Here is a 16,009-nt window from a genome sequence, read left to right as displayed (position 1 = left end):
ATGGGACTTGACAAAGTAATTGAGAGAGGCAGCTGCATTTGCAGTGCTCAGGACTGATTCAATGGATTTTCTTCTCCTTCTTCAGCAGCATTCAGCAGCTTCTTTGGTGACCAGCTACGTCGTTTGGCAGCCGGCTCAAGTGTTCACAACTGCACAGAGCAAGGAGCATTCTGAACAGTGATGTTCCAGTTTAAAAAGGACAGAGCTGCAAACAAAGGTAAGCTTTTGTTTTGGGTAGATCCTTTCAACTGCACAAAATCTCATGTCTGACCGCATGCCATTCACCACCGCCACGCTCACAGCCTGGCTGTATGTCTTCACTCTCTATTCGTGAATCCTGAATAAGGATGGACCAGCATCTTGTCCTGAGTTTCCCATTTCTTTAATTCTCCCCGTGCCCCATTTGCCTCTTTCCTTCTCTTCCTTACCACTTTCAGCTCCTATCTCCTCCTTCTTTGGGGGCCTATGTTTTACGAAGATGATTATTTTTGACAGTGGTTTGGTTCCCTGAATGTAATATTCAGTGTTTTCTTTTGATGGGAGAAAACTCATAGTATTTTAGCCTTCGCTTGGAATACAGGGTAAGCCCAGCTCCTGCCTGCCCACAGGAAATAGCTACCTACCAAGTATGGTGATACTTCTCCTTCATTGCAGTTGTCACAGTTAAGAGTCGCGTCCATTTGAGGAACTATTTGTTCGATATCTGTCTTTCTCACTGTGAAAATAATTGCTATCAGTTTTGCCTGCCGTTGGGTCTCTAAGGCCTATCAGAGTGTCTGATACACCACAGCTGCATGATGATATTTGTGGTGGGAAAGGAAAGAATATACCTCTCCAGTGCACCAGCCGAGTCATGGAAAGTCTTTAGCTGGTCTTAACTCCACGCTGAAAATGACACTCTGCTTTTGAAAGAATTGTGCAGAAAGACCTACATTTTATTAATGAGTTAGTTTTGCTTATTGTTTTAGTTTATTTTGAGAATTCAAGTGATGGTATTCACTGGGTAGAAATAAATAATGTCACCCAATAAGGAGAAATATTCACTGTGATGAATTATACAAACCTTCTTCTATTCCACCAACTTGTTACTGGAATATACAGATTGCTAGAGCTTTATGTTACGTCTTTCAGAACTTTGGAAAAGTAGTCTATACTAGTTTATCAGGGGTTACCATAAAAAGTACCACAAATTGGGTGACTTAAACAACAGAAATTCATTGTCTCTCTGTTCTGGAGCCTAGAAGTCCAAGATCAAGGTGCCCACCAGGGTTGGTTCCTTCACAACTGTGAGAGAAATTTCTTCCATGCCTCTCTCCAGCTTCTGGTGGTTCCTGGCAATCTCTGGCATTCCTTGGCTTATAGAAACATCACCCTGATCTCTGCCTTCATGGTCACATGGTGTTTTCCCTGTGCGTCTGTGTCCTCTTCTAAGGACACCAGTCATTTTGGTTTGGGGCCCACCCTATTCTAGTATAATCTCGTCTGAACTAATTATATCTGCCACAACCCTATTTCAAAATAAGGTTACTTTCTGTGGTACTGGGGGTTAGGACTTCAACATAGGAATTTTGAGTGGACACAACTTAACCATAACATGATCCAGTAAGATATAGCTATTGAACAAAAGATGCATCTGCTCAGCCAGAATCTTTGCACGCAGAAGCACCTCCCCATAGTCCCTGCCAACTCCTTTCACTGTCAGGGTTTCGATCTTTTTCTGATGCGGGATTAGGATGATCTTGCCTTGGCAATTAACTTTGATTTAAGTAGTTGAACCTGTTTCAGAGAGCCAGCCAGCAGGTAGCTTGCCAGCTGGCACCCCTCTCTGTGCCATCTCCAGTGGCAGTTACAGACATCACATGAGACAGTATGAGAAGACTTCTAATGTCTGCAGAGGATGCAAAAACTCTCCTCCTCCCTGGCACTTACAGCACAGTTCCCTCTGCTACTCCAGTGTATGAAGAAGGCAAGCGAAAATTTTAGGGTAGTATCTGTTATTGGCTACTCAGAACCCTGCCATCAGCGGATGAACACCCTTGATCTGTTCTGGCAAAAGAATTTCTGTGAAAGGAAAACACCAAGGTGATGAAATATACTGGAACCATCTGACACAAATATTTTACTTCACCATAGTAAAGGGGAAAGGCAGCGTTTGACTCCTGGCTGAATGTCCATGAGAAAGACCAATATTTAATCTTGTCTCTGGCGTGTTATTAAGAGGACATGTTACATCACTTGCTTGTAACTTCCAGGTGCTTTAAGAAGTAACTGGCTGAGATATAGGGCTTCCCAGATTGTAAAATTCAGAGCGAGTCAGTTGTCTCTGTTAATGTAGCCCGTGGTCTATGGTACATGCATCAGCACTGCACTCATTGCTGTTATTTTGGGATCAATGAGAGAGAGAGAGAAGAGAAGAGAAGAGAAGAGAGGAGGAGGGGAGGAGGGAGAGAGAGAGGCAGCTGAGCAAAGTTACAGCACAGGGCCAGCACTAGGGCAAATGGTGTGTCCCATGGTGAATTATCAGCAGGGATAGAATCTGAATGTAGATCTCTTGGAGAATGGGCCAGAGTGCTCTCTAATGAAAAATATCTTTTGGTGAAGGAGTGAGGAAGAAAGATCAGGAATAAAACTAAATAGGAAACAGAAGATGCAAGTGGTGAGAATAAGTGACAAGCCTGAGAAAGGATTGCAAAATGTGGCCTTGCTTCTCATCTTAACTACCCATATGAACCCAACGAGTTCCCCTCACACAGTGGGTCTTATTCTTTCTCACCTGGAAGTAAGGGTAATGAGATAATTCATTTCTAAGGAAGTTTTAAGGTAAAACTTCCATAATATTATCATTTCAAGCCAATTTAGAGGCTTAATTCCCTCTGTCTTTAGTTAGCCTGGTATTGTCTCGATAGTCTTAATGTTTTATATATTGAAATGTCCATCTAATTGGTTCTTGTACTTTTATAAATAATAATTATTTTTTATTTCCATGGTTTTAAGTAATCAGTGACACAAAATATACCCTAAAGCTATTTTGTAAAAAGCAAGTGGCCAAAATTAAAAAAATATATATTTTACCATGTTTCTGAAGCTAAATACTTTAAAAAAGATAAGCCTCGATGGGATAAAACAAAAGTGAACACCCTCTCCCTAAATAATAACAACAGAAAAAAAATCAGTGTTTTTTAAAGCAAGACCTTTGAGATTACACACACACACACACACACACACTATCCTGTCTCCAATTCTTTAAACTATAAATCTGAGGATCACTAGACATAAATAAATAAGCATATAAGAGAAGAAGTTCCCACAGAAGAAGGGCTTCAAGAAGTACACCGAATACAGTGTACGGATTTGATGACATTTGGAAGTATAGTAAAAGTCTACCCAGGAAATGTCAAGTTGAGTCAAGGTTATTTTGAACTAGCAGTCAGTGTGGCAGTAATTTAGGTCAGGTGAGAACTTACCTCTACACAGAAGGCCTTCGTAAAAGTGCTAGTGAGTGGCATCCATAGGTGCACTTGTGTTGGCACAACTTAGTGATGCTTTGTCAGTCATTCACATTGGATGGTGAGAGGCCATGTTGGATAGTGGTCAAGTGGGCCGGCTTCCCGGATGTAGTAGTTATTTTAAAATACTATTTCCATTCCTCTTGAACGTGAGACCCTGAACTAGTTATTTAATTTTCCGAAGTCTCAGTTTCCTACTTGTAACCTGATGATGGATCTCAGTCCATATTTCAGTTTTCTCGTGTACGTGAGGGTTAAATGAGATAATAAATGTGAAGTGCTCAGTTAGAGTGGCACATAGTATATGCTTAATACATATTAGCTAATTATTATTATTATATTTGTTATGATGTCCTCCCTCTTGGAGAAACGGTCCATTGCAATAATGAATTCAGAACCTAATGACTTTCCGTCAACGTGGAACACTTTTCTTCTTCATCTGTGCCTGATCACAAAGTTCCAGGTATATCAGAACTACCATCAACCGAGATATTCCAGACCCGAAGAGGAAGAAAACCTCCCTGAGGTAATGCATGGGTGTGGAGGCGCCACTGTTTCGGGAGCACCCAGTCCACTACAAGTCTGAACAATGCGATCCTCGCTCTGGGCAGAAAACACTGAGCAAAGAAATGTCTGTTTTGTAAGAAGACAATTCGGACTTGTTTTTCAGGGCCTTTCATCATCCCAAACTTCTCAGCCATAGCAGCAGCAGCAGTAGAATTATTGAATATGTCACCCAGATATTGTGAGAAGATAAACATGAAAAAGAAAAGGCAGTTTGTGACCTCAAGGTGAGTAAATAGAAACCTGGTAGGAAAAGAAGACAAGAAAGACATGAAAAAAATGCGAATGAATATAAACATATATCCCTAGATCTGTGGAAATACGGAAATGACTTTAAGAGGCCATCCCATTCAAATAAGCGTCTGGCCCCTCCCTGAGCACCTGTAATGGTGGGTACTTCATGTCATCAGCATTCCACCCTCTCTCTGTAGGGACTAGCTATACATAACTTCGCAGGGGCAACAGTGAGGAGAAGAAATAAATCTTTCTTCATTCTAACCATGGTTTAGATCCTGGCTCCATTGTTTAATATTTCCGAACTTTGGATGGGATATAGAACATTGTATAAATGGACATCAAGGGGTTGTTGTTGGCATTCAATAAAATAATATCTATAACTCACACAGCACAATGCCTGGCACATAACTAACACTAATGAAACCGACTGAGTGTTCAATTAATTTTATTTTCATTCTTGAGCAGAACTGTCTGGCTCTAGCATTCTAATCCTGAATGATTGACTTTGTTTCTCTGTATTTCTATTGCCTACTCTGTAAATGGGGATTCTAGAAGCATCTTGGTCATGAGAACGTGAAAAGAATTAGATGAGTCGTTTCTGGTAAAGCTCTTAGAACAGTGCCCAGCATAGAGTAGGGGCTCATTTGATGTGAGTCCTTATCGATGGAATTCTTCGGACCAGTTGCTCCTTTTTTCACCCAATGAGTGTTTCTGTCAAGAAGAACTCCTGTGCCCTTCCTAGCTCTCTCTCTTTAGGAGAACTCTTTAAGAGTAGAATTGAATGGAAACAGTAGGTGTAAACTTCCACACTGCTCATGTGCCTCCCAAGAGTAAGAGTGGATGAGAATATATCCATTTCCAGGAACAGCTAGAGAAACAAGTCACAGAGGAGACCAGAGAGAGAGCAGGTCGGCAGTTTCCGTGTGGTAGAGAAAGAAGAGGAAATACTCTGAGGGGCAGAGGCCCGGGATGGGGACAAGACAATGTGGTTTGTTTGGGAGCCTGGCAACGTGGCAGATATGTGAATGGCTCTAAACACGGGTCGCTTGCTCTGCCAGATGCTGCTTGCCTTTCATAAATGTGAATTCCACTTAGGTAACACTTGGTACATATCCTTCTGCATCCACAGCTTGTTCTTTACAAGTTTTTGGCAAAACGTGGTATTCATTGGTCACACCCAACCTATTCCATATCTATTCTGAGTGCACAGGAGTAATGAGGTAGTCATACCCTGGGGCTTAACTGGTTGAAATCCATAAATCTCTTAAAAAGGGAATTAACTATTCACAGTCCTTCTTTCTAATATTGCGTAAAAATCTCATTGGTACATTTTAAAAAATTATTCATGTTATGAAAAAAAATTGCTTTTTTGCCATTGAAAGAACAGTTGGCAGGGGGAGACCAGGTGTTTTATTTGAGCCATTTGGTTTTATCCCCATAGTCAGATAAAGGAATGTATCCCCAAGTGTAGGAGATTCTCTTAGCAGCAGCTCTGTTCAGCCTTTTGCTTTCAAAGCGAGGACCTTCTGTGAAGGCCTGCAGGCACCTGCTGTGAGGTTGCAGAGTAAGGACTTGGCCAGTCTTGACTCTAGCATCAGAATAGTTCCTAGAAGACACAGACCCCATGCACCATGATGAGACAGGAGCCCCACAGAGAACAAAATTACCTCTTGCGAGGCTGTACATACAACCTTACGGCCCTTTGCCTAACACATCCATCTGTACTGGGCACCAAAGCACATAAGATTTTTGTACGCTAAGAACTGCAGTGGATTGGAGATTATAGACGTGATTTTTCAGAAGTTACTTAATTGAGCGATTTTTCTGGGTAGTGATGACATGAGCATTAATGGGACTTTCATGACAGTCCCAGCTTATTTATTCAATTGTTTGATTCGTGGCATGCGGTGTAACCTCATAGCATATGAAGTGGTTCTATAGTTTTCTTTGCAGTTTCCAAATTACTTTTATTTTTTGAAGGGTTGCTGCCTAATACTAAATAACATTTCTTGAAACTGTGGCCTCTAACTAACTACTATGTGGGATGAGGCAGGGCAATATTTAACCTTTGTGTGTGTGTGTATATGTAACCCCGTGCTCCTTCCTTTATACCTTCCATCTAAGGTAATATAGTCAAAAGAGCCCAATTAGAGAAGCAAAAAACTATGGTTCTCCTTCTGTCATTGTCACCTACCAGTGAACTATGATGAATGGGCCACTTAATGTCTCTGGCCTCAGAAGAGAGAGCTGGATTATGCTTTAGCTGTCTATGGACTACGGCACACCATGGCCTCATCCTCGAGGGGACTAGTAAGGCCATGGCCTCTTCAGCGAGGCAGTCAAGGGGCTAGAGGAGCAAGGCAATGGGAAGGGGGACTTGCTAATGAGGTAAAGAAGGAAGGAAGCTGGGGCACGGAGGCAGGGTTTGTCCTTGGCTCTCTGAATGTCCTCACCTCCCCATTTGGAGGAGTAAGGCTAAGATGAGAGAAGCCACTTTCTCTCTCCTACCTTTACCCCATCCCAGCTCCTCTACAAAAGAGGATGCAAACCCTCTATAATTCCCCATATGATTTATTCTTAAAGGGCATCACCCTAAAGATTTTTTATGCTAAAGAACCAAATATACTTGGACTGACTTTGAGTCTGCATTTTTATTTCTATCATGTCTTAATATCTTAGACATGTAGATAAAAATTATTATTTCTCAAACTTCCATACTGTAACTTTCCAAAAACTTAAAGTTCTCTAACTTAAATATCTGAATAATAACTTAAAATTTCACTGTTCATTTGACTACTTGGGTTTAGACCCAGCCTTTATTCAGTGACACATTAGTGATGTATGACAAGTCTTAAGTGACTTAAAAAAATTTCTCCCATAACAGTTTAAGTTTCTTAATGAGACTGAGGGTTTCCACCTTAATGTGTTATAACTACTAAATAAAATGTGCTGATCTCCGTCAGATGTAGGTGCAAGGCACCTTTATTTTCCACTCCCGTCATCTTCTTCTATTCCTCTTAAACCCTACAATCCTCTCAGCAGCCCTCTTGGGTAAAGAACTTTAAACAGCTCTAACATAGCTGTTTCCCATGGGCTATGAACATCGTGAAGTACTTGGGAAACATTTATGCGTTCTTGTCTTTGCCATCAGTACAGGCACAGTTTGCTCTCCATACAGCCCTCAAATCATACGCCACAGGCAGCTTCATCCAGCTTCTTGCCTGGAGATTTTTTTCAAGCGTGGGTCTTGCATTGCATCTTGCAGCCCCATATAAAGAGATGCAGGCCAAGTTCCCCAAGCGGTTCTCTTGAAATATCTTTCATTCAGTATGAAACAAAGAGAATACCCACCCCACCACCCCAACTTCTCTATTAGCAGGGGAAGTGCATGTAGAGAGGAAAATGCATAGAATTCCAGCAGCTCCCTCCAAAAAAAATTCTCTCCCTTTGCCTCTTTAACTACAATCCTTTTATCCTCTTGAGGAGAATGATGGGCTAAAATTGCAGAACTAGTTTTTGTCTACTTTCTTTGCAAGTGCTCGATAGGTAGCCTGACATCTCGATTTGTACGTGTATTAAATATATTGTTATATTAGCCTCCATGCTCCGTAAAGGTTGAGGCTTTTCTTTAGCATATTTACATTCCTTACAATACCGAGCTCAGTGCCTCATACAGTAGGTACTCAATATATGTCTGATGAATGAATGAGTGAATGAGGTTAAGCCTCTTCACCAATTGCCTGGCTTTGTGAAGAAGAATGACCAGTTTCTGTTAAACTGTGCACACTTTCAAGTTACTCTCCTGCATTCTGCTTCTCATGTAAGTACTGTTATTAAACTTCTAAATACTTAACAGAAGACTGTTTTTTGGCAGCAAATGAACTCCTTTTGTCCTCCGTCCCGTGAATATCCTAACCACTTTGTCACTTTGATCTAGGGGGCATTTCATCCTCAGAAATGCAAAGGAGTTGGCGACTGCACAAAATGTGTCCTATTTCCTATTGCCATACAATCCACTGCTCTTGAGCCTTTGCCCGCCCCCTTTCATGATAATGTGTAAGCCACTAAATTGCAGTTACTGGCTGTGGCCATGGCCATCAAAAAATCGTGCATGCCATGTAGATTTGAGGCTTGCTCTACTAAAGAGTCCACAATGGTTTTACTGTAAGTGGGTTAACTAGAACTTGGCAAACATCTATCCAAGGAGGGTGATACCAACTCCCCTCCCTCCTTCCAGGATGCTGGCCTGATCTTCTTGTATTTGTGCAACTGGCTCATCCAGAGACCCACTAAAACTGGGAGGGCTAATCTCTCTGGGTCAGGTTGTCCTTTCTCAGCTCTCTTTTCACACAGCCCCTCTTCCTGCGATGCGAAGTAGGTTAGAGGATAGCTTGTTTTCTTTTGCTATTTGAAATACAGCATTTAGGGTCATGCTCTGAATAATTTGTGCTTGTTAGAAATGACTGTCGTCCTCTCGAAGCAATAACAAAGGACTACATTTAAATTAAATTCAGCCAAGCAAGAGCCTCTCCACAAAATCAATGGAGCCAGGCATTTTTCAAAGAGTTATTTTGATTTTTTTTTTCTGTAATATTCTAGGATATAAATCAGCGAAGATATCCCAGAATCTAAAAAGAGCTGAGCCATAGTTCATAATGCCTTAAAAGTATTTGTAAATATTTGAGATGGGCGTGAAAAGTTAAGATAAAATATTGGATGCAATCATCTTTAGTATCACTTATTTTTATATTTAGCAAAGTTTATTTTTCAATTTCCAAGTGGAAAGTTTCAAGTATAGATTTTTTTGAAAGATAGCATTATTTAGTTACTAAATCTGTAAGACCTCCAGATACCAAAGCCATGTCAAATATAGTTTGAAAAAGTTAATTTACATGAATGTATTCATATACATAAACACAGTTGTGGTCTTCTTACCTAATGTGGCATCAACAGAGACAAGCCATACGGTGGCCTCATATACTAGGTAGAAAACTTGTTATGTCAAAACACAGAAACATACCTGTTTTCTCTTTAAGGTTCTATTTTGTTTTAGAGCATTTTTAGGCTCGTGGTGAAAATGAGAGGAAAGTACAGAGACTTCCCATATACCCCTTCCCCACGCATCACAGCCTCCTTTATTATCTCCCACCAGAAAAACATATCTATTTTTAAAATATTCTCTCTTCACAGTGTCTGTATTAAACCCTACTTCAGTACTCAAAGAATTCAATCTTTACTTGACTGCATCAAAGCAATCACACTTTCTAGTTCTTTGAGATCGAAAATTCTCCATTCTTTTCTCACACTAGACATATAACTATCTGGAGCAGCCAAGAAAGTTCCATCAGTTATTTTAATAATTTGCCTTGTGGTGGTTCTGTTCCAATTAGGGACTAATTCTCTCTAATAAGCCTAATGAGCAGGTTAATTATTAATGTACACTGAGAAATTAAAGTCCTCATATACATTCACCTTGTCTATATGATAGGCAATATCATCGTTATATCATTGTACACACATGGCACTTCTTTGCTAAAGTTTCTGCTTTCAAAACACAGATCTTTAATTTTAGTCAGTATGGCTACTCTGCACAAAGTCATTCTAACTGGTTTTTGCCTCACCGAGAGCAAGGTATCTTTTTATGCTTGCTGTTCTTATTGCAGAATTCTTCCTGTGTGTCTTTTGCATTGGTATCTCATAAAGCCAATACATGTCTGCTTTTTAGAGATTTGCTTTATAGCCACAAAGGTAATACCTCTTATTTTCTACCAGATTATCCCTCTTCTCCTTACTTCTTTCCTTTGCTCCCTCATGCCCACTCCTGGAACATGCCTCCTCGAGCGACTTTGACCTTAAGGAGCCTCCCTCTAAATCAAGGGTGATGTCTCTAGTGTTGTACATATTATTTCTCCAGTCTCTGAAGCTTGTGTGAGGAAAGACCCCTTTTCATGACTGAAGAAGATGATATATTATGATTTCTTCTCTGTTCAAACATCAAATTCTTCCCGAATCCTTTCTCTCTGCCAAGGTCAGTTACCTTCTACCAACTCCGGCTCCACCTCTGGGGCTCCCTTCTGTCTTTGGTAAAGTGTCTACTGCTAATACTTCTCAAACTTCAGTATCGTTAGAGTCAGCAAGGTTAACTTTCTGAAGCCCATCACCCCAAAATATAGCCTCCCTGAACCCATGCCCAGATATTCTGATTGATGCAGTTGGTCTCTGATGGAGTTCGGGAACCGTTTCACAAACGTGATTCTGAAGTGGTCACACTGACAAACACGGGGCCAGTTAGCCTTCCAGTTTCCATCTGCTTTGTCTGTGGCAACGTTCCATGTGTTGCCTCAGTATGAGTTCAGGGAAACTTCTTGTTGCAAAACCAAAGGCAGAGGGGAGAGCGGATGTGGGAGAATAAGGCAGATGCTTTCATTTTCTGAGAAACATGTGAAATCTGGAGAAGTTTCCATCTTATCCTGTTTCAGAAGATAAATAAATTGTTCCTTTTCACTGAAAAGACACAACGGTGAATGAGACTAGGCTGATTAGCTCATTCCAGACTCATGTTTAGAAATCTGTCCCCATCCCCCATCCTTTTAATATTCTGTCCACAGTGACTCAACCATGGCCAGGGAGGTTGTGATCTGTGGACCCATGTGTATGCCACTTGCTGCCAAAATACCTTAACCCTGACCTCAAAGAACCCATCTTTAAATGATTAGGCCACTGCTATTGAATTATTACTCAGATATTTATTCTTAACATCTAGAATTTAGGAATAACCTGTCTTTTACAAAATTTATTAAATAAAATTACTTTTTCTATGTTCGAATGTTTAAATTTAATTCAATGGAATAATTAAACTATAACCGTTACTTCTATGTCACAAGAGTGGAAAGTTCTAATAATCATTTACTTAGATAATGTTAAATTTACAGAGCAGACTGTTATAAACTTTGAAAAATAATCAGTAACTGGCCTAGGGGATTCTTGAGTTTGGAATGGTAATCCCATCTGGGTTTCTGCCTATGCCTGTAGGCGTGGGTTATATTTGAGAAGGAAATTTTGAGCTCAGGAGATCGCCTGAGAGCCAGGAGGGTTAGGCACCAGGAAAATTGACTTAGCTCCAGAGTCCCAACCTCTTGACCTGCCCACCCAGGTGTATGGATGGAAGGTGTGGGGAGCTGGTATTTTAGAACTATTCTAAACAGACGAGGAGATGTTCAGCCAACCAGGGAAACATGCTATTTGTAGAACTTGACAATTCAGCTGCCAGTCAGTGTCAAAGTGGTCCAGCAAGACAGGATGTTGGAAATAGGTATGGGACTGAATGATGGGGATTTAGTCAGCATGACTTCAGCCTTGAATGGGCTAGAAAAATTAAGGAAGGATCCTGTATTTAAAAATATTGCCTGGAGAATTTGAGTGCCATATCCTTTTCTTTAGCCTCCTAATGATCTCTAGACCAATATCAAGTCAGTGTTTCCTCTGACTCAATAAATTTAAGACCCTTTTTCCAAACAGGGTGATAGTAAGATTCATAAATTCTGCAAAAGCGAGGTACAACATTTTCTGTACTTATACTCAAAAAGTTTAATATTTTTTTATTCCTTGATTTGGAAATTGTAATTTGGTTTGTTTTCTTCAAAACATTCATGATATCGACCCAATCACATCATGAAGGTTTCTACTACAGAAAGTTTTAGTTTATTGGATCTCATAAATGAATGATCTCTACTGCTGAATTTTGTCTTTTGTATATTACTAGAATTTTTATTAATTTTCAGTTAAAGACAGAAAATTAAAACTTGCTATAATGCATCTGAGCTCATGAATAATTTAAACTTAAAAAAGTAACAAAACTTCAAGAAAGGATATGACAATTTCCCTTCTCACTCTCCCTCGCCTCAAAGTTATTTTGATTTATTCTGTAGTCATGAGTGTTTCATGAAAAATTTACTATATTGTGATGAAAGCTGGAGCTTTATGTAGTGCCTATAGCCCAATACTCTCTGTTTTATTGAAATTTGGCGACAACAGGATTCCACATGAAAACAAGGTAGTTGCCTTGGAGTAATTGCCTCTATGAGGCAATAAGTTTTTAGATATGACACCAAAAATACAATAAAAAAATACATGACAAAATTAAAAACATTTGTGCATCAAAGGATACTATTAAGAATGTGAAAAGGTGACCTACAGAATGGCAAAAAATATTTGCAAATCATATATCTGATAAAGGTTAACTATCCAGAATACATAATAACTATTAAAATTTGACAATAAAAAGAGATGCAATTCAATTAAAAGTGGGCAACGGATTTGAATAGACATTTCTCCAAAGAAGATATAGAAATGGCTAATAAGCACATGAAAAGATGCTCAACATTATTAGCCATTAGAGAAATGCAAATCAAAACTACAATGAGATACTTCTTCATATTCATTAGGATATTTATAATAAAAAAAAAAGGATAATAAAAGGCATTGGTGAAGATATGGAAAAACTGGAACTCTCATGTGTTGCTGATGAGAATGTAAATTGTGCAGCCACATTGAAAAAACAGTTTGGCAGTTTCTCATAAGGTTAAACACAGTTATCATGTGATATAGCAATTTTACTCCTAGAGAATTTCACTCCAAAAATACCCTAGAGGAAGGAAAGCATATACTTCCAGAAAAACTTGTGCAAGAATATTCATAGCAGGACTATTTGTAGCAACCAAAAAAACAGAAACAAGCCAGTGCTCATCAAATGATGAATGGATAAACTAAATGTGACATATCTGTACAATGAAATATTATTAAGCCATAAAAAGGAATGATGTACTGATTTATGCTATAATAGGATCAATCTTAAAAACATTATTCTAAGTGAAAGAAGGTGGAAATAAAAGGCCAAATATTATGATTTTATTTATATAAAATGTCCAGAAAAGGCAAATTGATAAATATACAAAATAGATTATTGGTTGTCAGGGACTTTGGAGAGAGGGGAATGAGAGTGACCGCCAAGGGATATGGGGTTTCTTTTGGGCTAATAAAGACATTCTGGAATTGGATAATGGTGATAGTTGTACAACTTTGTGAATATACTGAAACACAATGAATTGTACATCTTAAAAGTATTAATTTCATGCTATGTGACTTATGTCTGAAGTATGTTACTATCCTCCAAAGTTATTGTCATATTCATTTTAGTTATCTTCTTCCTCTGTCTACCTTTTCCTGAAGGAAAATTCTGTAGTGGTCAAGTCATAGATGAAGAAAATGTTAAAAAGCAACAATTATTTTTGCTTCTTAATTTTTTGATATTTTTAGTTTAGAGTGCTTTCAGATTTATGGAAAAGTGATAAAGATAATCCAGAGAAATCCTGTATGATCTTCACCCAGTTTCCCATAATGTCAGCATCTCATAAAACCATGGGACCAAGATGGAAAACTAAGAAATTCACGTAGGTATTAAATAAACTCTAGACTTTATTTAGATTTTACCAGTTTTTTCCCACGGATGCCTCTTTTCTGTACCCAGGACCAATCCTGGACACCACTTTGCTTTTAGTTGTCCCATCTCTTTAGTCTCCTCTGATCTGTGAGTGTCTCACTGTTTTTCATGACCTTGACAGTTTTGAAGAGAATTGTTCAGGTATTTTAAAAATTGTCCCTCAGTTTAAGTTTGATGTTTTTCTCATGATTAAATTGACGTTATGTGTTTGGGAGATGAATATCACAGAGGTAATATGCCTTTCTCATAGCATCATATGAGAGAGTACATGGTATCGACATGACTTGTTGCTGGAATATTAACCTTGATCACTCACTTGAATTAGTGTTTGCCAGTTTTCTTCATTATAAATGTACTATTTTTCTCTTTCTATATTTTTTGGAAGTGAGTCATTAATCCAGCTCACATTCAGAGCAGGGTGTGGGGGAGATTAAGCTCTACCTTCTGGAAGAATGTCTTAGTCAGCTTGGGCTGCTGTCACAAAATACTGTAGACTGAATGGCTTATAAACAACAGAAATTTATTTCTAACAGTTCTGGAGGCTGGGAATCCAAGATTAAGGCACCATAAGATTAGATGCCTAGTAAGAACTCACTTATTGGTCCATAGTAAGTGAGTGCCATGCACTATTCCATTCCCGAGGGCTCTACCTAGTCACCTCCTGAAGGCGCCTTCTCCTAATACCATCACCTTGGAGGCTACAATATTAACATATGTGTTTTGGAGGGACACAGACATTCAGTCCCTAATGAGGGGAGAGTATCTATATATATATTACTTGTACTTTTTCTGTACAAAAGATTTGTCTCTTCTACCTATTTAATCAATCACTTATTTATATCAATATGGACTCATATATTTATTTCATATTTACATTATAATCCAATTCTATGTTATTTATTTTGCTGCTCAAATTTTCCAGCTTTGGCTATTGGAGCTCTATTAAGTTTGGGTTTTTTTTGTTCCTTTGACATGCTCCATCCTTTTTTAATATTAAAAACTTTTTTCATTGAGTACTTTCTGGCACTACGAGATGCTCCAGGCTCCCCTTGCGTACCCCCTGAGTCAGACCTAGAATCAGCTCTAGTTTTTTATCTATCTATCTATCTATCTATCTATCTATCTATCTCTATCTATCTATTTATTTATGTATTTATTTATGTATTTATTTATTTATTTAAGTTGAAGAATGGTATTAGAAACCAAGATGTAAAAGCAGTGATGTTGGTATAGTGGGGACTATGTCAGCTTCAGGGAAAAGAAGGGATTAGCTAGTTGTCAAGTGGAAGAAGGAAGAGAAAAGAACTAAGGGAGTGAGTTAGATGATATTGAGGACTGAATGAGCCGTTGAAGCTGGAGATCAAACATGGCACCTAGTGGCTTACCCATGTGAAGCCGGGCATGTGAACATGCACGGCAACTGAACACAGGCATTTTAGATCGATAATGCAACCCCAAGGTAAATATATAACAAGCTGCCTTTAAAATTGAATATGATATACAATTTTTCTAGAAAAATTCATGGCCGACCTTCAGGCCTAGCTTCATTTGGATTCCTCCAAAATGAGTCCTGCTTGATATTGCTATGTTTGCCCTGAGTTTTCTCTCTCCTTATGAAGTAAACTCGAGTCGCTTAAAATATAAACGGAGGAAATAATGATAATGATTACTAGAGAGCGCAATTGTGTGGGATGGTGAAGCCCCTGCTCGTGTTTTATTGTTACGACTTTTTATTTTGTCCCAGGCAGAGGAAGACTGGATACCAGGCACGCAAATAGCTGTGGTGGAGAAATTGGAAGGAGAAAACTGTTATAGTCATGGTACAGCAGGCAGGGAAAGCATTGCAATTCTGTTCTCTCTAAACGTGAAATGCAGAGGCTGGCTATATGGGAGGCTGTAAAGGGAAATCTGCTTAATAGGAGAGCAACGAGGTGGACAGTCTTTGCTAGACCTATATTAACATATGTGCACCTCACAAAATACATTTTGAAAATGCTGGCAGACACTTTTTTTTTTCCGGAATGAAAACTGGAGAGTGCAGTTTTTTTTAGAAGCTGAAGATGTTGAATTGTACTATAGATTAGCTAGAAGTTACAAAAAGCTCTTCCTGAGTCAGCTAAATAATGAAATGAAGTTTCTCCAAGTTGGTTTAGCACTGTAGGTAACATAATAACTGAGAAATCATTGATTCAATCCATTTAGG

The 16,009-nt window shown here is 39.0% G+C and overlaps 1 protein-coding gene and 1 long non-coding RNA gene across 4 annotated transcripts in view; both read left to right on the top strand.

The window, feature by feature from the left end:
- The window catches only part of DIO2 (iodothyronine deiodinase 2), a 196,293-nt gene that overhangs the window by 43,875 nt on the left and 136,409 nt on the right, over window positions 1–16,009 (top strand). Inside the window, exon 2 of one of the 2 annotated variants that reach the window (XM_039883950.1) lies at window positions 89–217. In XM_039883950.1, coding sequence (XP_039739884.1) covers window positions 181–217 — 37 coding nt within the window. In that variant the 5' untranslated portion in view covers window positions 89–180. Of the gene's footprint in view, window positions 1–85; window positions 218–16,009 lie in introns of both variants that reach the window. The other variant, XM_039883951.1, reaches the window with a different exon arrangement.
- The window catches only part of LOC120619569 (uncharacterized), a 69,606-nt gene continuing 56,896 nt past the window's right edge, over window positions 3,300–16,009 (top strand). The window contains exons 1-2 of one of the 2 annotated variants that reach the window (XR_005657555.1): window positions 3,300–4,032; window positions 4,177–4,297. This is a non-coding gene — a long non-coding RNA (uncharacterized LOC120619569). Of the gene's footprint in view, window positions 4,033–4,176; window positions 4,699–16,009 lie in introns of those variants that run through there. The other variant, XR_005657554.1, reaches the window with a different exon arrangement.

The sequence above is a fragment of the Pteropus medius genome, unplaced genomic scaffold (genome assembly GCF_902729225.1).
Source record: "Pteropus medius unplaced genomic scaffold, Ma_sr-lr_union100, whole genome shotgun sequence".
Taxonomy (NCBI): Eukaryota; Metazoa; Chordata; class Mammalia; order Chiroptera; family Pteropodidae; genus Pteropus; species Pteropus medius.
The sequence above is the reverse complement of the archived record's forward strand: the minus strand, read 5'-3'. Positions and strand labels throughout refer to the sequence as shown.